The sequence below is a fragment of the Octodon degus genome, unplaced genomic scaffold (assembly GCF_000260255.1).
Source record: "Octodon degus isolate 3935 unplaced genomic scaffold, OctDeg1.0 scaffold00073, whole genome shotgun sequence".
Classification (NCBI taxonomy): Eukaryota; Metazoa; Chordata; class Mammalia; order Rodentia; family Octodontidae; genus Octodon; species Octodon degus.
The window spans coordinates 9643098-9670266 of NW_004524649.1; the positions used below are offsets into that span (position 1 = coordinate 9643098).

At 40.1% G+C, this 27169-nt stretch overlaps 1 protein-coding gene across 1 annotated transcript in view; it reads right to left on the minus strand.

The window, feature by feature from the left end:
* The window catches only part of Macrod2 (MACRO domain containing 2), a 1506514-nt gene that overhangs the window by 20718 nt on the left and 1458627 nt on the right, over positions 1-27169 (minus strand). Inside the window, exon 16 of the mRNA XM_023720132.1 lies at positions 2021-2098. Within this exon, the coding sequence (XP_023575900.1) occupies positions 2021-2098 (78 nt within the window). The remainder of the gene's footprint in view (positions 1-2020; positions 2099-27169) is intronic.

The following is a 27169-nucleotide window of genomic DNA, read 5'->3' on the forward strand; positions in this document are numbered from 1 at the left end:
GGGCAGGGGCAGGGGAGGGGGAGGAGGACAATGGCCAATAGTTACATAAAAAAGCTCAACATCACTAGTCATCAGGGAAATGCAAATCAAAACCACAATATGACTGCACCCCAGTAAGGCTTGCTGTTATAAAAAAAAAACCTGATCTCAGGGGTACTGAAGGTATGAAAAAGGAGAGCCCTAGATAATTGTTGGTAAGAATGTAAATCAGTACAGCCATTATAGGAAACAAGAAGGACGTTTCTTCAAAAACAAAAAGTAGAACTACTACATGATCCAACCATGCTCCTGTGGGATATATCCAAAAGAAATGAATTCAGTGTGTCAGAGAGCCCTCTCCACTTCCACATTCATGGTGGCATGACTACCAATGGCTGAGCAATGAAAAAAACCTAAATGTCCATCAGTGGATGAAAACGTGGTACATCTACACAGTGGAATTTTATTTGGCCATAAAAATGCATCATGCCATTAGAAACAGCATGGATGAAATTAGAGATCACTATTTAAGTAAAATAAGCTAGGCATAGAAAGACAAATACCATCATGTTATCATTCATATGTAGCATCTAAAGAAGTTGATTCAGGGGATATAGCTCAGCAGCATAAGCACCTGCCTGGCAAGCACAAGGTCCTGAGTTCAATCCCTGGTACCACAAAAACAATGAAAAAGAAGTTGATTTCATAGATAGAGAGTAGGATGGTAGTTACCAAGGAGAGTAGGAATGGGAGAGAGGAATGTTGACTAGTGGTTACTCAGCTATACTTAGAGCAAGAAGTTCTTATGTGCTATTGCATGGTAAAGTGACCATAGAAAACAATACTTTGTGCATTTCAAAGATATCATGTCTACATCTTGTACTCTGAATAACTACTAAGAAGACAACAATATGCAATGTATTAATTATTGTAACTGTCCTACTAAACTGTTTTGAAATTGCCTCATTGCTATTTCTTTCTCAATAAAATTAATTAAAGTTAGAAGGAAAAATTTTTAAAATTTCATTATAATAAACTTTTGAAGAGATACATTTAACCTTATTTAAACATCACACAATGTATATATGTATTGAAGCATAATAATATGGTATTTCATGCATATAATTTTTATATTTTATATGTATAAAAACAAAAACAACTTAAAGAAAATATAAAGTTGGCTACCTGATCAATTATGATTATACTATTTATATATTTATTTATTGTATTTGGTACAAGGTCTTATTATGCATCTCAGACTCATAGTGATCCTCCCGTTTTCAGCCTCCTCAGTACTGGGATTATAGGCATGTGCCACCATGCCCAATCTCAGTGGCTGGCTCAGTGCGCCCAGGGTTGGGGTCAGCACAGCATGTGGTGCTGGGGATTGAACTCAGGTCCCTGCACTTGCCTAAGCAGGCATTTAGTCCACTGAGGTATCTCGTCAGCCCAAATACTATACTTATAAATACATGTGTGCTCAGAAAATTATTTTTCTAATGCAAATAGTGGTACTTCAATGGTGCTCAGCATATTTGCATAGGGGCAAGTGACAATAATATGCTTGAAGCTCAGAATCTTTAGGTACCTTCAAAATTAGATGTGAATAAAGGTTTCTGTAATTTTACTTCTAGAGTTCTCTTAAGGAATCACTATGTTTTTGGCCAAGACATCGGATGCAATGCAGTGAAGTAGAGTAATAATGAAGATACAAGAACAATTTCAGTACTAATTCAAGGTAGAGCTCCCTGACAGTGGGGCAAGCCTTCTACAGAAGTGAGTAATACTTATGTGTGTTTCACCAGGTAACTTTAGGTTAGCCTTAGAATTACTCACTGTGGCTTCAATATCACATGGCTTGTTCAGAACAAGTTATGTGCTATTTTAAGACAGACTAGTGTTAAAAAATAGATGTGATTTTTGTCATTTCTCAGCAGAATATGGCTTTTGATTCATTGACTCACATATTCCCTTAATCCTGGACTACACATGGAAAATGTACCAGATTCATGGTTTGAGCTCACACAGCTCAGAAACTTACCATCAGGACTGGTAGCAGTTTTGGTGTCACTGGAGCCCTGGCTTTTCTCAGAGGCTGTAGGTGTGTCCTCGCCTAGAGCTGAAACAAGGAAAGATGATCGGCCTTGATTAGAGGATTTTAACAGCCTTACCACCAATTGTTCTATCACTCTCCATTGCCCTCTTAAATTTAAAAATAGTCCTGGGATTCAACTTCTTTTGCAGTGAAGGTTAAAAGATGAAATAGTAGGTTAAGTTGCCTGAATACTTTAATGCTGTCTTCTAAGTTCTCTTTAATTTGTGAGATAATCACACATGTACACACATAAATACACAGTTTCTCTAATTAGAAATCTGGCAGGATAAAAGAAAGAGAATGTGGCTTCATCAGCACAATGTGTAATTTAAATTTAGGGACGTGAGTGTGTGCCTGAGACAGAGGGAGAGAATTTAACCTTTGAAGAGCAAAAAGGAAAGCTTTTTGCTGTAGGCATCTCTGAAAGTTGAAAGATCTAGCCTCCAGAAGGGGAGGCTTTTGATTGCTGTTGTTTAAGCACAAACAGTGCTGGAGTTGGCTCCCTAGGAGACTTTCACAGGCACTGCCTTACTGGATTGCTGATAATCCAGTCTGAGTTCCTTTCACTGTGAACATTATCTGTTTAGTTTTAGAAGGTGAGTCCCCCTTCACCGAAGACAGAAATACAGCATGCTTAAGCTTAGCAAGGAGGCATTGTTTTCTCATGCTGTGAAATTTTCCAGATATTCTACATGGCAATCTTTTACTTTTTAAACATCAATTAGATTTTCCCAACCAGGAGGGCAAGGGCATATTTTTATAAATATGAATACAGATGAAATGTGAGAAAGCCAATTGCTTTTCATTATGTGGCATACTCGTAGGGCAGAGTCCCTGCCGGCAAGCGTGAAGGAAGGGTGCAAAAGATCTAGTCGGTAATCTTTTCAAAGAGGAAAACTTTAAAAGTAAATATTTGCACCCTCTAATTATTTGCTGAAGCTGACGATCAGAAGCATGACTCAGAGGTGGCCACACTCTGAGCCTGAGAAGGTGGGTAGTATAGAGGTCAGAAACTGATAAAATAGAAGTACAGGAGAAAAGATGAAGAAAGTTATTTTAGATCTGAGGTTTACAGGAAAGGATTTCTTTTAAGAGCCTTTTGCATTGAGTGTGAGGGAGAGAACTATGAAAGAAAGGTGCAAAGGCTTGGGAGCTGTTAACACAGTAACATAGATGATAGATCAGATAAAATACTCAGGAAAGAAAAACACAAGATGGGAAAAAAATGACCCCCCAAAACCCTTCTAGGGCAACATGAAAGTCACTGTGTTTGAGTCCTTTCCATTCATTCCTGAAGATGAGACCAGGAAAACAAAGCTTAAAAGCTAGCCAAATAGCTCAGCGGACTAAATAAAGTGCCTGCTTGGGCAGAATGCACCGGCCAGGGTTTGATCCAAGGTATGCTGCGCAGGTCCCACCCCTGGGGCACTGAAATGGCAATTGAGACTGGGTGTGGTGGCACACAACTGTAATCCCAGCACTTGGGAGGCTGAAAACAGGAGGATTACTACAAGTCCGATCTATGTAGTGAGACCCTGTAGACCCTGTGGATCCTGTACTAAAAAAATAAAAAAATAAAATAAAAAAAAAGAAAGAAAGAAAAGAAAAGATAGAAAACAAAGCTTAAACCTCCAACTGGATCTGTCAACATCATATCAGACATCTTTTCACTCTGTCACTTCCAGAAAATGTCAGTTTCCAGTTGTTCATCAGCATGCTCCTTTCGAGAAGAGGAAACACTGATCGACTCCTTGAATCTTTGGAAAAGAAAATTTGCTCTTTAACTCAAAACATAGAAGGAACAAGGAAAAATGAAAAAGGAACTTACTTGAGGGAAAATTATAAACTGAAAAATAGTAGCTCCTTCATCATAAAGGGTTAATTACCATTAGTATACAGAGCATCTAAAAATAGAAATGGAGGTCAACAACTCAGAAGAAAAACGTACAAGTAGCTGGATGGATATAGCTGGATGGATACTTTATTCAAAAATCAATAATAATGTCCTAAAAAGGATAATGAAAAGATGACTAACTTTACTAAGAGGAAAAGACAGAAGTTTAAATTATTTTTGACCAACGTTGACTGTCATGATGCAGTTACCCTCCCACAAAGCATGGCTAGAGGCATTGGGCAGATTATTAAAAACAATGATGGCACCAGAGAGCTATGAAGACAGCACAAACTTAAAGAGATGAAAAACTGAGATCTGACTCTCCTTCCACCTGAACACAAAACAGAGTTTCTGGATGCCTTTGAGGGCTGAGAGGAGACAACGGCTGTAGAAGTAGCCTGATAACTACTTTCGAATTTTTGTGGAGTCCCCCAAAGGGTTATTCTCTGGGGCAAACATGAACTCTAAATAAATCAACTTTTAAAAAAACTTAAGTTCAACTTTTAATGAAAATAATTCCTGCTTGGATTATAGTTTTCTATCCTATTGCCTATCAGAAGCCAAACTAAATCCTCTCTGGAGGAAGATTAAAACCACTCAGAGCTTTAAGTTATCTGTAGTTTTTCAAACATAGTGTCTAATACTCAACAAAAAAATTGCTGAGGATTCCAAAAGTCTAAGAACAAATCACTGAAAACTAAGGGAATAAAAGCCAACACACAGAGACACATCAGAGGTCTAGATATTGTAGATACAACTCCACTGGTTAATGTGCTTAAGAAATTGAGTGCAGGGCTGGTCAAATAGCTCAGCAGATTAAAGCACCTGCTTAGGCAGACACAGTGTCTAGGGTTGAATCCCCAGTGTGCTGTGCTGGTGCCATCCTGGGGCACACTGAGATGGGGATTGAGGCTGGGCATGGTGGTGTGCACCTGTAATCCCAGCTGTTGGGAGGCTGAACACCGGTGGATCAATACAAGTCCATTTTACATAGTGAGACCCTATAGACCCTGTGCTAAAAATACAATAGGTAAATGAATAAAATAAATAAAGAAATCGAATGCAATAAGAATTTTAATGGTAAGGAATTTTATCAGAAAACTAAATACCTTTGAAGTGAGAGGACAATTTTATAACTTGAAAAAAAGAATTCAATAGATAAATTTGACAGTATATGGATACAGTAGAATGGATCAATAAACTGAAAACTTGATCAGAGGAAAACATGAACAATACAGATAACAGTGTTGGAGACACACGAGATAGAAACTACCCTATGTGTAACAGGGTAAAATATTGTAAGAGATAATTTGATATATCAAATAACTTCGAGAGTGTCATAACAAAAGCACATTCAGGCTAATCATAAAATTGTTGAGAACAAAGATTAAGAAAAATTATGAAAAGTATAAAATTATGTAGTTAAAAGTAACTTTAAAACCACAGTAACACTTCAGATGAGTAACAGTCAAATTGATGAAATCCAGGCATAACAGAATGGCATTTTTAAATACTAAAAGTATGATCTTTGCCATAAAATTCCGTACTTAAAATCTTTTTAAATTTGAGTTTGAAGTAAAATTCTCAGGGAAGTAACTCCTGAGAACTTGATATAAATAGGCCTATATGGAAGTCATACATTCCAATGTACCAAAATTAAGTTCCACATAGATTATAAACTAACTATATAAAAGAAAGATCTTCATATCATCAGGCAAATATTCTTTAATGGAAAAAAGCAACCACTAAACATTAAGCCTTATAAAAATGATCACATTAGAAATGTAACATAACAGTTACCAAACCATCATTAAGATTGATAAACATTTTTGTGCAGAATACCTAAAGAAATAAATAAACCAAGCAGCATAGAAGACAGAGTGCTCAGTAGAAAATGAGCAAGACATCAACAGACAGGTCACAAGATAGGATACCTTGGCTCATCACTGAGTTTTCTGAATGACTTTTACCAATTCTCATAGTATATAAAAGCCTTAGCTTTTTCACTAGCAAAATGACTATAAAATGTTAGGACTCCTTACCTAACTCTCTCGGATGCCATCAGAATTCATTACAGCAGAACCTCTTTGTTACTTGTTTTTATAAGAATGATTACTATAGAAGGAAAATCAATACAACTCATTTTACCCAAGCGTCATTTCCTTGGATGTCTTGTTAGGATCCTTGCTTTTGATGGGATCTAGAGGTAGCCAGAGCTAGCTACACGGATTTAGAAAGGAATTTCCTAAAACAATCAACACTGACAACCCTGGGGACATTTCTGTGACAAAATTCCTGCAGCATCATGGAGAGCTCTCAGATAGGCAAGATGCTAATTTATTAACTGACATTCAGCGAAAATGAGAATATGCAAAAGACTTATAATAGCTACAAGAAATGAGAAAGGTGGAGAAAGCAAAATCAAAAAAGGCAATTTAGTAAAGAGTAAAATTTAAAGTTGCTTGCCCTATGTCGATTCTTTTAACCTCATTATTTTGTCATAGAATGTGTGAGAAGTTACAAGTTGTGCTACTGCATTGGTGAAGATTAACATGACATTCAATGGCAGGGTTGAAATCCACAACAGAAAGAAAGCAAAGCCAGCAGTCCAAATCATGGCTCTACACAGCAACAACTTCCTGGGGAAGGGGAGGCATTATCTATTATGTCTTCTTTCAAGGACCCTAAAGGTTTATCTAGGAGATATTATTTGTTTCACAGAATGAATACAGATGATACCTGCTTGCATGTGTGTGCATGCAGTGTGAATACACAACTCTGTGCACGTTGGTGTACTTATATGAATTTGCATACACGTGTGTAGTTGTAAGTTGTGTGTATACATGTGCTGTGTATTTGGAAAAGGAGAGAAAAATAACAGATATTTTTTACTTTGACCTAGGTGTGAAACTGGCTTCTACCCTGCTAGGATTCATTTTCCTAGGAAAATGAATGCATTTTACATAGACAACAGAGTCTGATCAAAACAAAACCTGTCTCTATAGCCCACTCCAGTTTGTGTGCACACCCCCAATTTTCATTGCTGCTGCTTGGAACACACACAAGAAGTATATTTCAGAGCTCTTAGCAGGAGATAAAAGATACTGAAATATGGAGAGCCTGGGAGGTTCAATACCATTTTCATTTTCAATTACCAACTGCAACTGTAGTCCTCACAGCCTTGATTATGGCAACCTTTTGTAGGTCAGTGGCATTACATAAAAAGCAATGCATATAGCAGTATCATCACAGAAGAACAGATACCAAAATGCATACAGAATATAGTTAACCAGGTTTTTTAAAATATATAAATATGGAGAGATGTTAAAGGATCCTCCACAATTCTCTTTGGAGATTTGTACTGACAATCTACTTCCCACAGCAAATAAAACTGCTAATAATTATTTCTCAAAATATGTAGTTATGTAGATCTGGACGCAGATCTACATAACTACAAAATATGTAGTTATGTGGATTGGGCTGTATTCAGTCAAAGTAATGTTTCAAACGAAGTGGTCTTGAGCCATCCGGATGAGTTTTACCATGTCTACATGACAACTTTGTTATTAATTAAATAACTTATTTAGAACTATTCACTGCCTACTTTCCAACCTCATGGAAATTTAGTTCTTGTCCCTTAACATTGGTATTGGTCACAAAATTTGTTTTGGCTGATGGAATATTGGCGGAATTGAGTCAAAGAGAGATGTGAACTTTATTTGTGCAGTAGGGGCTGTGCCTTTTCTGTTCCTTTCACCCCAAGGAGAACATGGCTTAGATTGGTCCAATGAGGATGGCACCAGGATTGAATGCAACTTTTGACAGGCTTACTGGCCTGGATGACTTGTACTGTCCCTAATGTTACATAGCACAAGAGTAGACATTTTACAGAATCATCTCTAAAAATAGATCACTTCTATTCTAAGCCCCTGAAATTAAAGATGGTTTGATATGGATCATTATTGTGGTAATAGCTAACACATTTTGTACATTTTTAATGGGTTCAATCCTAATGTTGTCTTCTACTTTCATCCCATAGAAATGATAGCTATAAACTATTAAGGCTGATTTATTTCTAATGTGTTAGCCCACAATAAAACATATATTAATTTCTATATTACCTGTAGTAACTGTCATGCAATAATTACATGAAAAAAACTTTGAGACACATGAAATTAATATTCAGAAAGCCACACAAGGTGGCATATCCCTGTAAATTCAAACTCAGTCTGGTAAATTTAATGACTTAGCCCTGTCGTAAAGAAAATTAAAAAGACTTGGGAATGTAACAAAGTTCAAAGGCCCTCAGTTCAATACCTGTACTGGAAAAGAAAAATATTCAGAAGTGTAGTCTCTTTGGTCAACTTTGTTGACTTAATGGCATGAAAAGGGAAGAAAACTGTTTTTGTGCTTAGGGCACATGTCACAAGCATTTAACTTCCCAGCTCAAATGGAAGATGTCGGCTATTCTTCCATATGCGTAGGAACCAATTTAGCACTTAAGAGACTCTAGTTCTTTTCAAGTTACTGATTGTTAGGGAAGATGAGCTCAATCAGACCTTACTTTATCCTGGATGAGCTAGTTCACTGTGTAGGGGTAGAATCCAAGTGCAGCTGAGTAAAAGCCCATCAGAGACCAATTTAATGAAGAAAGACAGTGTCAGTGTAAACACAGGACTGGAAGAGAGCTGGATCTTTTGGCTCCATTATGCAGTAATGATATCAAATTGATCTTCACAATCAAGTCCTCAACACTATTTAACAGTATCTTAAAAGTCAAGCTATATTAAATCTCAAAGCTCTATTGATTTTCTGCATTGTACTTTTCATTTACAATTTCTTATCTCTAACTAGTTTTCTTACATCCTAGATAAAAAATACCAAAAATAAAATGTCACACATCTCTTTCTTTTAGGTTTTGGAAAGGGATTCATTCTTTGCACTCTACTAAAGGTAAATTGGTCTTCCTTTTTTTTTTTTAAAATCAAGTTTCAAGCTAGGCATGGTGGCGAATGCCTATAACCCCAGCACTCAAAAGGCTCAGGTAAGAGGAGCAGGAGTTCAAGGCTAGCTTGGGCTACTTAGCTAGTCTGACAACAACCTGGGCGACACTGTGACAGACTATCTAGAAAACAAAAGCAAAACTAGCACTCATTTCAGTTTTAAGTTTTCTTAACATGGTTCTATTTTTCTTTCAGTCTTTTTTAAAAATGTGTGTTTGTGATACATAACAATTATATTCCTTTTGGGAAATTGGTAACTATGCAGGTCCCATCTTCATTTCAGTTTCCTATTCCCTTTTCACCCTCTCATCGCCATCTCTAGGTCTGCATCCCTTCTTTACAAAGTGTACTTCTCCATTTGCTACCACCTATGTTTTATTTATATTATTTAAATTATCTATATAATATTATTTAAATTACTTACATTTATTTTTATTTTGGGTTTCATATGCCAAGAGTGAATTATTTTTTTTGTCAGAAGCTAATGTTTACATGCTTGAGCCACAATCACTCAAAATAAGTCTTCTGTTTTTAAAATTTTCTATTTATTTATTTATTTGTTTGTTTGCTACAGGGTCTCGCTATGCAGCTCAGACTTGCACTGAACCTCCTGTCTCAGCCTCCCCAGTACTGGGATTACAATCTTGCGCCATCACACCCGGGACTCGGGCCCACACAGCATATGGTACTGGGGATTGAACTTGGGTCTTTGAACTTGCAGGCAGGCACTTAGACCACTAACCTATCTCCACAGCCAAGTCAGCTATTTTTAACCTGTGATTAGTTGGTGAGTACCTGTGATTTCACAGGTATTTCCTGTTTCACTTCTTTGCAGTAGGGTGTGTAGACTGTCTCTCTCTTCTCCTGCCCTTATTTTTTGTTTGTTTATTTTTATTTTCCTCCTTCCACCTTCCTTCTTGCATTTTTCTCCTCCCCCTCCTCCTTCTAATCTTTTTTACCTCTATTTAAGATTTATTACTATGGACCTGCTCACGTTTTATAAAAATGTAATCAAATAAAAGAAGTTACAGTTTAATCAAATATATACTAATTTCTTTAAAAAGTTGCAAATGTGTAAACAGATGTAACGAGAAAGGTCAGAAACATGATCCTTAAGTTTAAGTGATACTAAGAAAGAAAAACCAAGCTAGGTGTGGTAGTGTGTGCACGTAAGCTCAGCATTTGAGAGGCTGAGGCAGGAGGATCACTATGAGCTCAAGGCCAGCCTGGGCTACATAGTGAGTTCAAAGTCAACCAGAACTACAGCAAGACCTTGTCTCAGTAAAGCAAACCAAACCCCCAAAATTATCTTCATAAATGACAAATTTCAAATCGCTCAAAAAATGTTAATGAAAAGTGAGCACAAGAACTTTCTCTCATGCTAAGTTCTTCCTAAAATCTTCTTTGAAAGGCAATGCACATAATTCAGTCTCTCCAGTTGTTCCTTTCTGTCTGGCTCTTCACTTTTGTAAATTTATTTATTTATTTATTTATTTATTAGAGAGAGAGAGAGAGAGAGAGAGAGAGAGAGAGAGAGGTGTGTGTGTGGCCAGCTCAGCCCACCAGGGGGCGGGCTGGCTGGCATGTGGTGCTGGGGGATTGAACCGTGGTCCCTCTGCTTCGCTGAACTTGTTCTAAGTAGGTGCTTTAGACCACTGAGCCATCTCTCCAGCCCGGCTCTTCACCCTGGCTGGCATGTGGTGCTGGGGGATTGAACCGTGGTCCCTCTGCTTCGCTGAACTTGTTCTAAGTAGGTGCTTTAGACCACTGAGCCATCTCTCCAGCCCGGCTCTTCACTTTTGTATCTTCTTAATTTATATAAAATGCAGATGATACTTTAGAATCTCTGCAGGTTTTTCATAGACTACATAAATATATTTACAATATAATATCATTTCATATGTATTATTAAAGTTTATATGCATTGAGAAGGATATTTTAATGCATATATTCATTTTAACATTTACTTAAAATTTACTTTTAATAAACATAAGTACTGTATCATCCTGTGTCTCAATGTCCAACTGCCTAGATAGGTATATATCGTAATTTCTTTGACAGGCCTGTATTGATGGATTTCTATTACAGTTCTACATTGTTGCTTCAGCAAAAAGCTGCAGGGAAAATTCTTGTACATCAATTTTGGCATAGTCTTGGGCTCCTTGCCCAGCTGAACCAAGTATATGTGCACCTTTGATTCTCATAGATGTCCCAAAATTGCATTCCAAAAAGTCAAATCAGTCTGTGCTCCAATTAGCAAGGGTTGAAAGTGGTTTCCCCACTGTCTCTGAGCACTGCCTTCAAATGTTCCAGGGAGAAAAATGGTAAATTCTCAGTGTTTTTATTTGTGTTGTATCGAGTGAGGTTACCCCTCGTTCTCCTTTCGGTCTTGGATATTTTACCAATTGTCTTATTTACTTTTTCTTTATTGACTTTCATGCATTCTTTGTAAAATTAAGAAAGTTAACTTTTTTTCTGGACAACATATTACAAATATGGATTACCTTCCTTTTATTTTCTTTAGATATACTTAGAACATCCAACTGTGCTCTCTTCTAGAAGTTTTAGTTTGCTTAAAAAGTCACATATGTCAACATAAATGTTAAATTCATAAATTATTAAAGGTATGTCTTAAAATGAGATTTCTGTAGTGAGATTTTTGGACAAGGTTTCCTTATCACATGATCAATTGCTTTTTCCCATTTTAGGGACTTTTAATCTTTCATTGCACAATAAGTTTCTTCTGCCGTTCTTCCTCTCTTCCTCTCTCCCTTGGCTTCCAAGGGCTTGTAGGGCAATGACAGCAACTGCTCAGTAGTATCCTGTGACTTTTCCAGAGTGTCTTGGGCCCTGCAGTCTTCCAGGGACTGTCTCCAGGCAGCATTGTCTTTGGGAGGTTTTCTCAGAGAGGGATAAAGCAGCTAGAGTACCACCACACCAGCTGTGTTGGACTTGTCAGTAGGCATGTAAGAGATCTCATACTCAGCTAAAGTGCACATACCTTTGTCTGCGTTGTTGCTGATAATGGGTGGGAAGGCTCTTCGTGGACCCTAAACAGTGTGTTCAGTTCAACCCAAGACTTAGAACTCTACAAGAGAGAGATTCAGCCTGGGAGCTTCTCTGTTTTCCTGCTGTTTTGTCTCAGCCTTCCAAACCAGAAGGTGATAAACTCTGCAGACTTCTCAGTATGGGAAGGGTCCTCCTAGGAAGGAGGGCTTGGGAGCACCTCCTTGGCTATGCCAAGTATCTTTCCTCATGCAATTCTTCTGTTTACTATCTGGTGAAATTTCTATCCTTTTTTAATTTTTCCTAGAGATAATTAGTTCTAGGTATTTGTTTTTTGTCTGCCTCTGCTTTTCCATTTTCCTCCCAGTAGGAGATATTGAGATGAGAATTACAGCCAAGTTTTCCTATCTCTTTGGGGAAAGGAAGAATTAAAAGTCTTTATGGCCCTATCTTGATGCTGTTGTAGAAATCTCCCTGGGCTCCTCCTCTGCTACTTAAGGAAGTAAATAGCAGCTAGTGAGCATTGCTCAGAATTGTTGCTGAGCCTGTAAAGTGAGGAGATGGGTTAGGGCCATACCAGTAGTACTTTTTTTTGCATTTCTGGAAATTTTCTTTCCTTTTTCAGCCTACAGGTCCTTTCTTCTTGTACTTGATTACTGGTTTAGTTTATGCTCATTACTTTTTTATTCTCTGCCTTCATATTGTTGTTGGAAGAGAGTGAAGTCTTGAATTCTGAGCCCAAGGTCAGGTGTGGTGGATAGACTTGTCACACCCAGCTGAATGGCATAAGCATGGTGCTAGGTTTTGGGAGGCCTACATGAGGAGAGTTGCTGGTAGCATAAGAGGCAGAACTGGTGCAGAGGAAAAAAAGCTGTGGAGAGGCTGTTGGGAGATGTTGGTTCTCTTGGAGGACTTTGTCATGCTGGCTTTCCTGATGAGCTCATAGTTACCTAAAGAATAATATACAAAAAGAATGCAGGAAATCTGTCAACCTGGTTGTCAAGGACAATGACTATTCATTTTGAGGGAGCTCTCATACTCACTTTGAGCATTGCTGCCTGGCTCCAGAGGAACAGATGGTTTACTGCTCAGTCTCCTGGAGAAGCTTGTCATGCTGGCTTTCCTGATAGAAGGTCAGCCATTACCATCAGAGGAGCTCTGTACCTCACTGTCACTGATGATGGCAGTAGTATCTTTCAGGAGAGCTCCAGTTCATCCTTTGAGTGTCACTTCCTGGCTCCAGTACAAATCCCCCAGCCTGCTAGCACAGATCCTTTGTCCTGCTGGCATAGACTTTACAGCTTCCACCACTAACCTTTAAGTCTTCCCAGGGTAGATCTGTGCAACAGGCCTGCACCAGGCATTGGCTTTGGCTCTTAGGTTCCAGCTGGACTCGTAGGGGGCCATTGTTATGGGCTGTAGGTTTTCAGCTGAACTCTTGCAGGACATTGCCATGGGATCCAGGACCTCAGCTGGATTCTTTGGTCTTTAGTGTGTGGACAGATTTTCTGCACTCTTTTTGTATATGATTCTTTGGATGACTATTACAAAATAATCTTATAAGTAAGAGTCCTCTATTGTATTGTTCCCTTTGCAAAACCCCAAACTACAGCAATACCTTTGATTCTGGTCATCACTACAGATGTCACATGGTCTTGGTTTTTGCCAGAAACTAGTTTCAAGAATTTTTTTTCAAATGGTGGTTGCCTTTAAGCATTTTACTTATTTATTTGGTTCAGGGTCTCACTACACAGTTCCAATTCAAAGTGATCCTCCTGTCTCAGCCTCCCCAGTGCTGGGATGACAGGTGTGAACCACCATGCCTAGTGTCATGGCATGTGGTACCAGGGACTGAATTCAGGTCCTATTGTTTGACAGGCAAGCACTGAGATCACTGAGCTATCTCCCTGGCTAATGGTTGCCTTTAGAGTTGATATTATGGACTGAACATTTTTGCACCCCAAATTCATATACTGAAGCACCAATATCCAATGTTGTCAGGAGAGTTGCAAGTAGGCAAGTAATTAAGGTTAAATAAGGTCACATGGGTAGGAATCTAATCTCATAAAACTGTTGTTTTAAAGAGGGAGACATTTCTTTCTCTTTGTCAAATGAGGACACAGTGAGAAGGACAATGAGTCATAAACCAGGCTCTCACTAGAAACCAAGTGAGCTATGACCTCAGTTTTGGACATCCAGGCTCTAGAAGTATAGAAAGCAAATCTGTGTTGTGTAAACCATATAGTCTATGGCATTTTTGTATGGCAGCCTGAGGAGATTCAGTAGATTTGATTTAGTCCATTTTTGGGGGAATGAAGGTACAATCAATTTTAAGCCATCTTAATCCAACTTATTTTTTCTCAAATAGCCTAAAGCAGCTACTAAACCACTGGCCACTTGGACAGCCATGGCAGACACATACCTGTGTACCCCTCCAAAGTGAGAGAATGAATGGTTAAGCTGACAAGAAAATATCTGTGGGAAATTGGTATGTTTCCACAAAAGACCCTATCCATGGTAGCCGATCTCTTCATATATCCAATGGGAATGTTTTACCCTAATCAGAACCAAAGCTGTCTTTAAAAGGAGATGGAAGGCAGTGAAGGTAGCTGGGGATGGGAACAAGATCCAGATGCAGATAAATCCCTCTTTTATGTCTTTTTGAGATAGCATACATTGTCACCCTCATCTTGAGAGTGGTTTGGAAATTCTTTACCAACTATTGTTAGAACAACAATGAATTCTACCCTACAGAAAAAAACCAATGTTTAGGAAGAAAAGCAAAATAAAATATCTACCAGATATTTATGGCCTATCATGTGCTGGGATACAAAGTGAATCAGGGCAAGCAATGTCCTCGGGGGTTCACCAGTTAGTCAAGAGGAAGTCATCAGCCACCTACAAGCCAAGTGACAAGGGCTGCAGTATGAACCACAGAAGCACAAAAGAGACAGTGAGTCATCTTTTCTATGGGGAATAAAGAAAAACTGTGACGACAGGAGATAACATAAAAGCTTGAGTTAGACGGATGAGTCATTTCAAGTATTGTGCACACATGTGAAGCATTTAAATCAAAGGAAATATCTCCCACCTGTAAAACATCTGGAGGACTCAGGCAGTGTACTGTAGGCCTGGCCCTCTCGGCCCTTCCTTCTCCCTGCTTGGTACCATTGTACTACTTCCACTGAAATCTAAAGGCAGCTTCAGCCTCTCTTCAGTGGTCACAACCACCAAAGCTCCTCCAAGTTTGCCTTCAGAGAGCTGGGTTTGATCACATTCTACACATCTGGCTATTTCTTTCCCTTTTTCAGACTCCAATTAAACATCTAATTCTCATTCAGTCTCATCACGCATTATCCCACCCTGCAGGGCTTAGGTGGGAAGAAGGACTAGAAGGCCCTTCACAGCTGGGTGCTGCCAGAGCTCGTCTCAGATCCAGGTCTCTCCAGCTGGAACAATACAAATTGGGTGTCTCTAAATCTCCCTCCTATATACACCACCCCTCGTGGCTTTTGTTTCGATACTGCAACCAGATAAATCCATACACAGCAGGGTACTGGGGAACACAGAATTTTTTTTTCCAAGCCAGAGGAGTTTCTTGATTCTTCTACCCTAATAGGGCTTTATCTATGCAAGGAGCCACAGCGGGGCAGCTTCGCTCTTTTCAATGGTTCTTTATGTGAGATCTTTCATAAGGAAGAAACTTACTGCTGGAAATAACCAAAGCTGAATTCGCAGAAACTTTGTCTGCACTTAAAGCTCTTGAAAGAAAGCGCTTCTGCCTTTGGGGTTGAAATCCTGCATGATTATGTATGGAGCTCTTCAGTCAAAGACTAATTTAATTCTGTCCCCCACTTAATTATGGATGTCCTTATTTCCACTAGATTTTGCCCTCTTTGTGTGTTACAGTCTCCTAAATAGCACAGTTCTGAACACTTAATAAAATCTAGCACACCACTGTGGCCCATGAGCAAGGCATTAAAAATCTATACCCAGAAAGAAAACCCAACCCAAGGAATAAACGTGTGGATTCAGAGACGCAGCTGAAAAAGGCTGTTGGAACCTGAACTGGAAGTGCATCAGGGCTGCTAAGCGAATTCCACTCCTGATCTGGATGCCTTAATATCAATTCTTTCAGCTTCAAAGACAAGTGGTAGAATTTTTGGAGGAGTTTTCAAACATACCTGGTATTAACCTAAAGCCCACTTTCCCCACAGCTTCACACTCTCCATCCCAGATACTGGGATTACACTCTGAACTCCTTTGGGTTTAAACATTTTTATATCTTCTAAGAGTTTTATCATTAACAGAGCAAACACAGACATTTACACACTCAAAAATCCATCTATGCCTTGGACTTCACTAGCTACATAACGAAAACTCAGCCAGGTGTGTTTTACTAAAAAGAATTCAGTTACTTGTGAGAAGTTGCTGTGTTTGCCATGACCCTGTGCAAAGGAGTATTATTTCTCTTTAAAGCTTTAGAAGCTTATAGACATGCTGTCTATTACTGCCTGGATAAGGCTGCCTTCCTCTAGAAATTAAAATGATCTTTCACCAACTTCCAATTCAAGCAAGCACCTCCAGAGGTGTAAACCTTGAGCCCTTGAGAGGCAGCTTGGCCACTCTGCAGCCAGGGATGAGGCTGGGACAAAGTCCTCCCAGGTCCACTCTATGGCAGTGACTTGGAGCTAGCCTCACTCTAGTGATAGTATGACTTGGAGCTAGCATTTTACAGTGGGCCTCAGTCTTCTTTCACAAGCCAGCTTAGTCATCATGAGCCCACTTGTAAGCAGTGGACCCAGAAGTCTTTCATATACCTGAGGTGAGCAAGGAGAGGCAGAGAAACAGGCTCATTCACAAGGAGGGGGAGTCCCTACCCGTGTCACAGACATCAGTGGCAGAGGATGCCATTCAATAGCAGCAGGCTGAGGGCCTCCCCCCAGCAGGGTCCTCCGGGTCCTGGAATGCAGCCCAATTTCCCTGCCAGCAAGCTGAGATGAAAGTTTGGTTGTTTGATTTTCCTTTCTGAGATGGGCTCACTCTGTGGTCTCACGCTGGAACACTGTCACTTTGGAACACTTACCCTGGAAGTAAGAAATGCATATGGCCTGGCTTGGAATGCCAGGAACAGATTCAACATCAGAGGCCTCCTGGGGTCTTTGGGAAAGCTGAAGCTTGGCTGTCACCCTGCAGCACCCAGGAGTCATCTGGGATTCGTGGCCCAGCACCACCGCTGCTCCAACCTGACCTTTCCAGAGCCCCAGGTACCAGCATCTTAACTGCGCTTCTCCTCCAAGCATGAGTGAATTCTGACTTGGCTTTTGCTTTTGTCTCAATGACTAACATCTCCAGGCACCCTCTCGTCTCTCCTAAAGACACAGACCCACCACTTGCTTTGGAATTTCAACAACTGAGGGATTCTCAGCCCTGGGTTTGGGCTTTACCTCTGCCTTTACTCCCTGTCATGGATATTCCTGGAATTGACAAACTGACTCAATCTTTGTGTGAAAAAGGCCCCTCTGATCAGAGACTGTCCTGGCAGCACTAAATAATGGGCCCTGTACCTGCTTTATCTCTTGACATTTAACCTCTTGTTCCAGGAGACAATTCAGAAAACTCTCCCCATAATAGAAAAAAAATAGCATCCAGAATTTTTTCTTCAGCCAAAGAAATCTTAATCCTTTTTTTGTTCATGTATTTTACCAAACTAGAGATCCTGAAACATAACCTCTTCAGCAAGATAACAATTGCCTCTTTGAGAAGAGGCAATCCAATTTTGATTTATTGATCATGGGACACAGGCTTTTCTTTAAAAAAAAGAAAAAGTATAGACTTATCCATATGTGATTGTCCAATCAAAGCACAAAGCCCAGGCTTTTCAAAGGGGGCAAAACCCCAACACAGTTTAATTTCTTTCTTTTTATAGAATTAGATAGACATTTTTGGCTGTGAAAAAAAAGAAACTTTGAAAATTCACAATGCAGCTAGAGGCAGGAACGTCCGCCCTGCCCTGTTCTTGCTATCTAGATGGAGTGATAAAAAATTATCCTTTGGTTTCTGCTTGGTGGTCCTTGTACATGTAAGCTGCTTACTATTTATCTGATTTCAACAGAATGTTGATTATTTGTGGATTTGTAAGTCCTGGAGAAAGAAAGAAGACAGGTTCTTCAGCACTAGAATGTAGCCCCAGTTTGGTCTTGTTTGTAGGGTTTCGAGAGAGTCTCATCATGTAGCGCAGGCTAGCCTTGAACTCACTATGTAGCCTAGGTTGGCCTCAGACTTGTGGGGATTCACCTGCCTCAGTCTCTTGAGTGCCAGGATCACAGGCACATGCCACCAAGCCTGGTAATCATTTTTCTGTTTTGTTTTTGTTGCAGTGCTAGAGGTCAGTTAAGCCTACATTATTAAAAGGGAATCAGATACGTGGTAGCTTGTATACACGTGCATACTTTGAAAGAAACAAAGGAGCACCCCTCACATTTTCATTATGTGGGAAAAACGTCAGATCTATTTTATGGCTTAATTCTGACAACTGTCTATCGTTGATTTGAAGGCTTTTTTTCCCCCAACATCTTCACATCTGAGGAGGCAAGATGATGTGAACAATCAATGGGTCTGAGTAGCTATGCACCTAAGTTGAAGCCAAGTTCAGGCTTTGTCAGTCAATGGACAGTGTTACTAACCCCAGATCTCTTAAGTTTTTGTGGACCTCACTGATTGTACAAGTTTGGAATACAAGCCTTCATGGTCAGAACCAGCTTGTGGTGAGACTTTTTGAAAACCTCCATTCATCAATGCTGAAGTTAAAACACGCAGGTCTCCTGGATTTTTGGAATAGCTGTTGTGGATGCCTGGCTATCACCTGTGGCTGTATGGCACAGTGCCTGGAGGGTGGAGATGCTGATGTTTGTCCTCCAAGTGCCTGATTGGCCATCCAGTGCAGAGGACAGGCTGGTGCTGAGCACATGGTGATACAAGAGTCATTTGCATATTGACCTCTCTTCCCTCAGAGTGCTGGAGCTCTGACGCTCCTAGCATCATGGCCAGCTCACTTCAGCCCATGAGGAGAATGGGGGGCATGGGACATGCCCCAGATCACAGCTCTTGATGCGCAGATACAAAGAGTGTTCAGCATGGCTCCTCAGAGAGTCCTCAGTGGGGCTGATCCCCCACTGCCCACAGGGGTGGTTCCCCAGCATCTGCCTCTCCATTTCACTCCTCTCTGCTGCTTCCTGGGATCATTTCCAGGTAAACCAGCAGCATTCCAAACCTGCTTTGCAGGAACATAAACTTTCCCTTTCTTTTCTTCTTTTTTTTTTGTAGTCACTTCTCAAAAGTAAAATAATATATAATAAATGCAGAAATGGAGATATTTTTTGGGGGGTGGGAATTGAACTCAGAACCTTGTGCTTGCCGGGCAGGCTCTGTCCCACTGAGCTATATCCCTGGCCCTGAATATTTTGTTTTGAGAAATGTCTATTCAGGTCTTTTGTGGATTTTACAATCAGATGATTTGGAATTTTTTCTATGTTGAGTTGCTTCTTTAAATATTCTGGATATTAATGTCTTATAAAACTAGTAGTTTATACATAGTTTTCTCAATTTACAGGCTGTCTTTTCACTCTGTTGATTGTTTCCTTTGCTATGGAGCTTTTTATTTGATGTAATCTCATTTGTCTTTTTTTTTTTCTATAACCTTTGTTCCTGGAGTCTTATTCAAAATAATATATTTGTCCATAGCAATATTTCAGAGGACTTTCCATCTTCTTTTTGTAGTTTCATAGTATCAGATCTTACATTTGTTTTTAATCTGCTTTGAATTGATTTTTGTGGATGGTGAAGGATAAGGGCTTGTTTCATTCTTCTGCATGGATTACCCAGGTTCCCTTTCCCTTGTACTGACTTCTCTGTTCTGAGACTTTTTGTTTTTTCTGACAGATATTAGAGATTCATCCTAACAACTTATAGTTCCTTAATTTTACTAGCATAATTTAATAGAAAAATAGAACTCTTCTGGGATGACATAAACACATTGAATATGCAAAATGAATCATTAGCCTTTCTCCTAAAACTCGATATCATATTTTAAATAATTGCGCAATGCTCCAAGCACCCAGATCCCATTAAACTCAATTGACACATATGTGCAGCATGCTATGTGTCTCAGGTGTTATCATGCTGTTTTAAACATCGTTAGAGGAAATAACAGTCATCAAACACTTGTTCTAGTCGTGGCTAGCTCTGTGGAGAAGCTGTGTTTCAAGATTTCTCATGGAAGCTAATTAGCCAAATAACAGCCCCATTGTTCTTCACTCGAGTTCTTCACCTGTGTCCCCTCGATCATCCGTGGTGGGCCACTCAGGGCAACTCTAAAATGCAGACTGCAAGGCTTTCTTCCAAGTTCTACTGAACAGGAACCCATGCTTGGTGGGGCCTAGCATCCTGCACTTTACAAGCTGCCTCCGCAGTTCTCATGTGCGTGCTTGAATGATACCTGCTTACTGGTTGCTTTTCACTCAACAAGCAACTTGATGGTTGGCAGATCTCATTTAGTGTGTACACTTAATAATTTGATCACCAGAAATTAATATCTTTGATAACAGCTACAGTTAAATTTAGAAAGAAAACCATAGTATTGGAAACAATATTACCTCAACAGTTTGTTTTCTTTTTTCCAAAATGACCCATCATTCTGGAAAAAAACACTTCATTCATCATCAAATGCTTTATGTAATAAGTATCTGTCTACAAATAATTAAGTGGCTATAATTTGTTAGGCTGTGTGACTACAAAGATGTCTAAACTATCTTAGCTCCAACAACAGTATGAAGTGATTACTAAAGTCAGGATGCAAATCACCAGTCCGAAACATGCACTTAGATTCTGCTACTCGTTGGCTGATTATGGCCATATTATTTAACCACATTGTGATTCAAGGTCCTAATATGTAAAAATCAGAATAACCTGTGAATCTCAGACAGGTATCAAGTACAGTACCTCTCAGGGTAGGGAAAGACCAAGGCAGGACAAGGCTGGGGATTTGCTTTGGATTCTGGAGCCAGATTTGCTGGTTTCAATTGCTAGTTGCTTAACACTGGTGAGGTGATGCTCGCTCCACCCCCACCTTCAGCTTGGCTTCCCTTGGACTTCCATATGTTCTGTCCTTCGGTGAGCTCTGTCCATGCCTGCCTCTCAGAGGACCCGACCACACAGCTGTTCTGGGGGTGTGTTTGTTTCCTTAGCACCTGAAAGGAAGCATGCCCATGCTCTGAGGGTGCTGCCAATCAAGGGCTGCACCAAGGGGAATACTGGGGAAGATGCGACTTGTGGCTCCTATTCATGGCACACAGAACACTGCAACCTGCTGAGGCTAATGTTACTCCCCTCCCTCTGAAGGGTGTTGTCCTAATTGTTGAGTTCACATCCTCTGAGCTTATCACTTCTGCTTAAAAATTAGTCCACCAGAATGAGTCATGCCAGAGACATTGACAGAAATAGGGGACTGATTCATCTGCTGGCTGATTAAGCTGTTGAGAGATCTTTGTTAACCTACTGACACTAGTAAGCTTTATTTTTCACTGTTTTCCAAACAATGTAATTTGATTACATCTCAAGTACTGCACTTCCTTATTTTCCTATTTATTATGTAAATTACATATGTAAATTAATGTGGGATGAGATCCTGCAGACTTTTATGTCTGAAAACGCTGGACAGACTGTGACTGGTACTGGAGTTTCAGATCATTCCCTGGTGATGGGATGGGATTTCCTCCCTTAGTGCTGCCTGTTCATGGTGGCGGCCTTACAGGCACTGGTGAAGGGCTTGACTGCAGTTAAGGTACTTACCTATGGGAGGCTGGGCTTGGACTCCACCTATTCCAGCCAACTCTCACACAGACAGACAGACAGACAGACAGACAGACAGACAGACAGAGTCTTCATCTGTGCTAACTCACTCAGCCTGAGCATCTCTGAAGCCACTTAACATTCACTACTCAGACATCCCGTGACCAAGTTCTTTGTGGACAACAGAGCAGCACCTTTACATAAGACAGCCTCTGCCTTCCTGAGAGGACGAGATTAAGAATTTTTCTGCCTTAGTACAAGGCATCCGACTAGTTTCAGGGAGAGATTTCTAGACAAAGGTAAATCTTGGCTGAGCTGTTAAAGGAGCAGAAGGCCCAAGGGAGGGGCAGCAGCAGCAGAGTTCCAGGGAAAAGGACACTCACCCTTCATGAGATCAGCCAGTCATTACTACAGTCACACAGGAAGGTGGAATCAAAGACTGTCTTCCTCTCACATTGTGAAGCCAGGGAAGTGACAGGGACTCCCCCTTAGAGGACTGAGAAATGCCACTCAGAAGCCTAGGGTACCTATGGGTCGGGGAGTGACATAACACATAGGTATTTTAGGAAAATGAGCCTGAATGCTGAGAAGAGGATGAATTTAGAGAAGGAAAGACCAGATGTAGGCCAACAGGAGGGGAGCACTTCTCTTTCCCAGCTTCCTACATGGGCAAAGCTTCATGACTGTGGAGCGGCTGACAGACTGTGAGTAGAAGAGACAGGTCCCTCAGAAACCTTCTGATGACGGCCGTGTTCCCTGCCCTCCTCTGCCAGGCCTGGGGCAGAGTTCAGTATGAGCTTCACAATCAGCTGTGCCACTTGTGAAGCCAATATGGTGGCATATTCTCCCAAAGTCTCTGACTCAGCAGTCTTTGACAGTCCTGAGACTTTACCTTTTTAACAAGTTCTCAGTGACACAGCTCCTACAGAGCCAGGAGGTGTATTTGCAACCCCAAGGCACAACTCTGACTTCTACAGGGAGGACTAATCCTGAGCTCCTGGAGGGCTGGGTGAAGCATAGCCTCTCTCCAACTTAGAACCACTTTGGAGCATGAAGTGAGCAAGAAATATACTTATCTCTCCTTAAGGCATTGCCATCTTGAGTGTTTGGGCTATTTACTACAAGAGGCACTTGTAGAAGAAACGTATTAGAAAAAAACATGATGTGCACGATTGTCCGCACATGTGTACTACACAGAGCCATCATTTTTATCAGGGCAGATGAAGAGCTACTGGTTTTCCAAGACCCACTTTCCCTTGTTATCTAGCCTGGATTCACCCTCTCCTCTCACAGATTGACTATGGACACTTACTTATTCATTTTCTTCCTGAATTATGGGCTCTTTGATGGCCAGCACTTCTATCTAAAACCCCACACCTAATTGAAGTGTTACATAACATGAAGTATTCAAACATTCTGGATGCACATGTGAAGGAATTGAAATCAGTGTGAAAGACACATTGAAAGAGACACCTACACTGCTGTGTTCACTGCAGCCCCATTCACAATAGACAGAAATGGGATCAACCTGAGTATCTATGAATGGTATGTGAGGAAAACATGGTACACAGACACTATGGAACACTACTCAGTGATAACAAAAGGAACTCCTGTCATTTTCAGGAGCATGAAAGAGTTGGGAGGATGTTAAGAGAAATAATCCAGGCACAGAAAGACAAATACTACACCATCTCATGCACATGTGACAATTAGAAAGTAAGACAGTGATTACTAGAGGCAAGGAAAGATGGGGAAGTATGGAAAGGGAGAGATTGCTCAACAGGCTCAAAGTGACAGTTAAAGAGAAAGAATGAGTTTTTTTTTTTAATTTATGTATTTGGTACACGATCTCATTATGCATTTCAGCCTTGTAGTGATCCTCCTGTTTTCAGCCTCCCTAGTGCTGGGATTACAGGTATGCACCACCAGCTTGGACATGATGTCAGCTCAGTACCCCTAGGGGCAGGGCTGCATGGCATGTAGTACCGGAGATCAAACCCAGGTCCCTGTGCTTGCCTAAGCAAGCGCTTAGTCTCCTGAGCTATCTTGCTGGCCCAAGAATGAGTTTTAATGTCTATAGCACAGTAGTGTGACTCTAGCTAATGATGTATCTGTATCATATATTTCAGAATCACCAAGGGTAGGTTTTGAATATTCTTAAATGATAAATGTTTGAGATTACAGATATGCTAATTACCTTGTGAACATCACACATTAAGTAGATGTATTGAAACAGTGCATGGTAACTCTTTAAGTACATGTCAACTAAAATTAAATAAGACATAACTGTTAGCTATCTTGCTGGGTCAGGAGACTCAAGGGCCCAGTGGGTGAAGGAGGGTGATAGCAAGGTTTCTCTTGCTGTCCTTGCATGACTGCTCCTTCTCCCAGCCACATTCAGGGCATTCCCACCACAGCCCCTAACTTGGTTTACACAGCTGATCCCAGCTGAGTCAGCAGTTACACTGCTTCAGCCTCCCAAAGAAATCCTGGTAGGTGCCCATCTACTGTTCTCTGTTATACAAACAGACATATCAGCATCTGTGTATCATCCTATGCTATAACCTAGGACTTTAAGTTAGCTTGTATCTCATAAACTTTCTACCATTTTAGTTCTGTCTTATTCCCTGTAAAAATCATACTTGACTCAATGTTTTTTACAGAGCACAGTGTCCTATTTCTAGAAATCACTTACATATTTGACAATGGGTGCTCAGACAGTGTCTGGCCCTCAGAATGTTTCGGTGAATTTGGAAAATTGATTTTTTTTTTTTTTTACTGGTAAGATTTAAATGGGAAAACATTAGAAGCTTACTTGAGGTCCAATAACAACACAGATGAGATCTGATGTGAGAAGCATACTGTGGCAAAGAGGGAATGGATGATGAAACAGCAGAGACAGTATGCCCTGTGGGTAAGATTGTCAGCCATGAAGAAAGTACAGGGCTTAGGGTAGGGAGCCAACAATTGCCACCACTGGTTTTCAAGACATGTTTGAAGGTTCAAGGGGGAAAACCTAGGAGAAAATGTAGTGAATCACGATGCTGGAAAATCTGAAATAATTGAGGCAAGAGAATATTTGATTAAAAAATATATGATAAACAATGTTATGGTTAATTAATCAAATTAGGGCAAGACAGAAGAGAAGGAGGGGACATGTATCTGGTGAAAGATAATATTGATGAAGATGAAAAGACAGGGAATTTTCTCTGTCAATATTCTTAATTTTCTCAAATATTGGGAGACAGGACCATTTGCAAGGAAAAGAGGTTTGGAGACAAAGGAAGAAAATTAAAAATGGGGGAAATCTTGGGATGGCTACTATAAGAACAGTGCATGGGTAATAAAAAAAGATAGCATATTCACAGGAGCTATTAACACAGCTTATTAAGAGTATTATATTTTAGCCTGGAAAAAAAGCACATAATTTTCTAGTAGGAGAAGCTGGTCTGAAATGAGAATGTGAATTGTTGCTATTTCTTCTCCTGATGACTTAATTCTAGGCACTTCATTCCTCTACGTCTTAACTCTAGATTCTGGGGCATCCCTTGGTCATTTCACTATATTCACTTCTCAATGTTTTACTTTCTGTGGTTCATAGTTCCCATTTCTCAACTGACATGAGCTTGGTGATGAAGCCCATGGCCTTCCTACAGCTTCCTGTTGGGTTAGCAAACCTCTCAGGATGACCACAAGGAGCTAGAAGTTGTGAGACAGTGAGGAAGTGACTGTGAATTAAACACCATCACCATCTTGGTTCTTATCCATTGCAGGAGACATGATTTCAAGAATGTCACTTTGGCATGATGTGGCTGACGCTGTCACAGAGGCCGGAGGCTCAGAATCTTCAGCCATTACATTAATACCATTCATTCATTCTCCAGATACATTGTGAGTGCCCACTGTGTGCTGTGTAATGTGAGTCTCTGACAATACAGTGGTAGAGATTGGTTGTTAAGGCCTTAGTAAAACAGTATGATGGGGGATGAGGGAGACCAGAAAGGGGAGTTGTTTGCTTGAATGATTGAAGAAGGGCTCACTGAGGAGGAAATGTCAGAAAGGGACCAATGTGAAAAGCCAGTTATGCAGACATGTAGTGGCAGATGTTTCAGGTAGGGAGCACATCCAGTAAATTGGCTGAAGCTAAGATTCTTCCCTTGGTCTAATCAAGGAGGAGAAAAGAGGCCAGGATGAGTAGAAGATGAAAAAGACTGAGAAAGGAGCGAGAATGAAGGAGCAGGAATTTGAGCATTATTCTAAGGCAATAGTTCAAGACCTGGGCAGTATCTTCTTAGTTCTGGGAATTTAAACCAATTCTGAAAGAGACACATGATGCCACAAAATGGCTTTGTAACACAACACAAAACTAATTGCTGGTGAGTGTGACTCACTCAACAGTCTTGGTGCTGTGCATATGCCAGAAACTATTCTAGTTTCTGTGGGTATAGCAACCAGGAAAATAGACTCTTTGAAGTCTGGTTTGTTTTTGAGAATTTGTGGGGTAAGCATTTTAGGTAAATGAGTGGTAATTATAAAGGTCATGGACCAACAGTGTGCTTATAATCTTGAAGGAAAAAAATGAGGATAATCTTGAAGAAAAAGAATGAAAAAATTGATGTTAGGGGAATTAAAAACCCAGCCAAAACCCTGGGGAAAATGGGGACAGTGAGATACATCTAGTTTTGGTGAGCTATGAAATGCCCCCCAAAGATGAAGCTGTGATTCATAGAGGAGTTTATGGTAATAATTGAAGTGAACGTGGAGATGGTGGAGATAGAAGGTGTGATCACAACTGAACATACTTGAAAATGAACTGATAGGACTTAGTGGTGAACTGGACTGAGAGCGCAGAGCAATGTGTGCAGTCAACAACAACTTTAAAATCTTAACTCTTACCACAGAGAACCATGGACATTGGGCTTGTCAGGTGAGAAAGACTAAGACTCAGAGATGGAGGAACAGCAATTAAAATCCCTGTTTTAAAAAGGTTAAGTTGGAGATGTCTATAAAATGGTCAAGTTGAAAGCATTGGTAGAAAAATCTAGGATTCAGGGACGAGCTCACTAAGACAGGATTTGAGAATTAGCAATTTACTGTGACTTTCAATGAAATCGAGTATCATGATAAAGATTAAGAGGAAAAAAAATTTGGAGGAAAGCAGGTAGACAGAAACCTCTAAATAAGGACCCAAAATGAATAACTACTACGAAGACAACAATATGCAATGTATTAATTATTGTAACTGTCCTATTAACCTGTTTTGGAACTGTCTCATTGCTATTTGTTTCTCAATAAAATTAATTAAAAAGGCTGACTTTAGTTTTGATTATCCACTAAATTTCT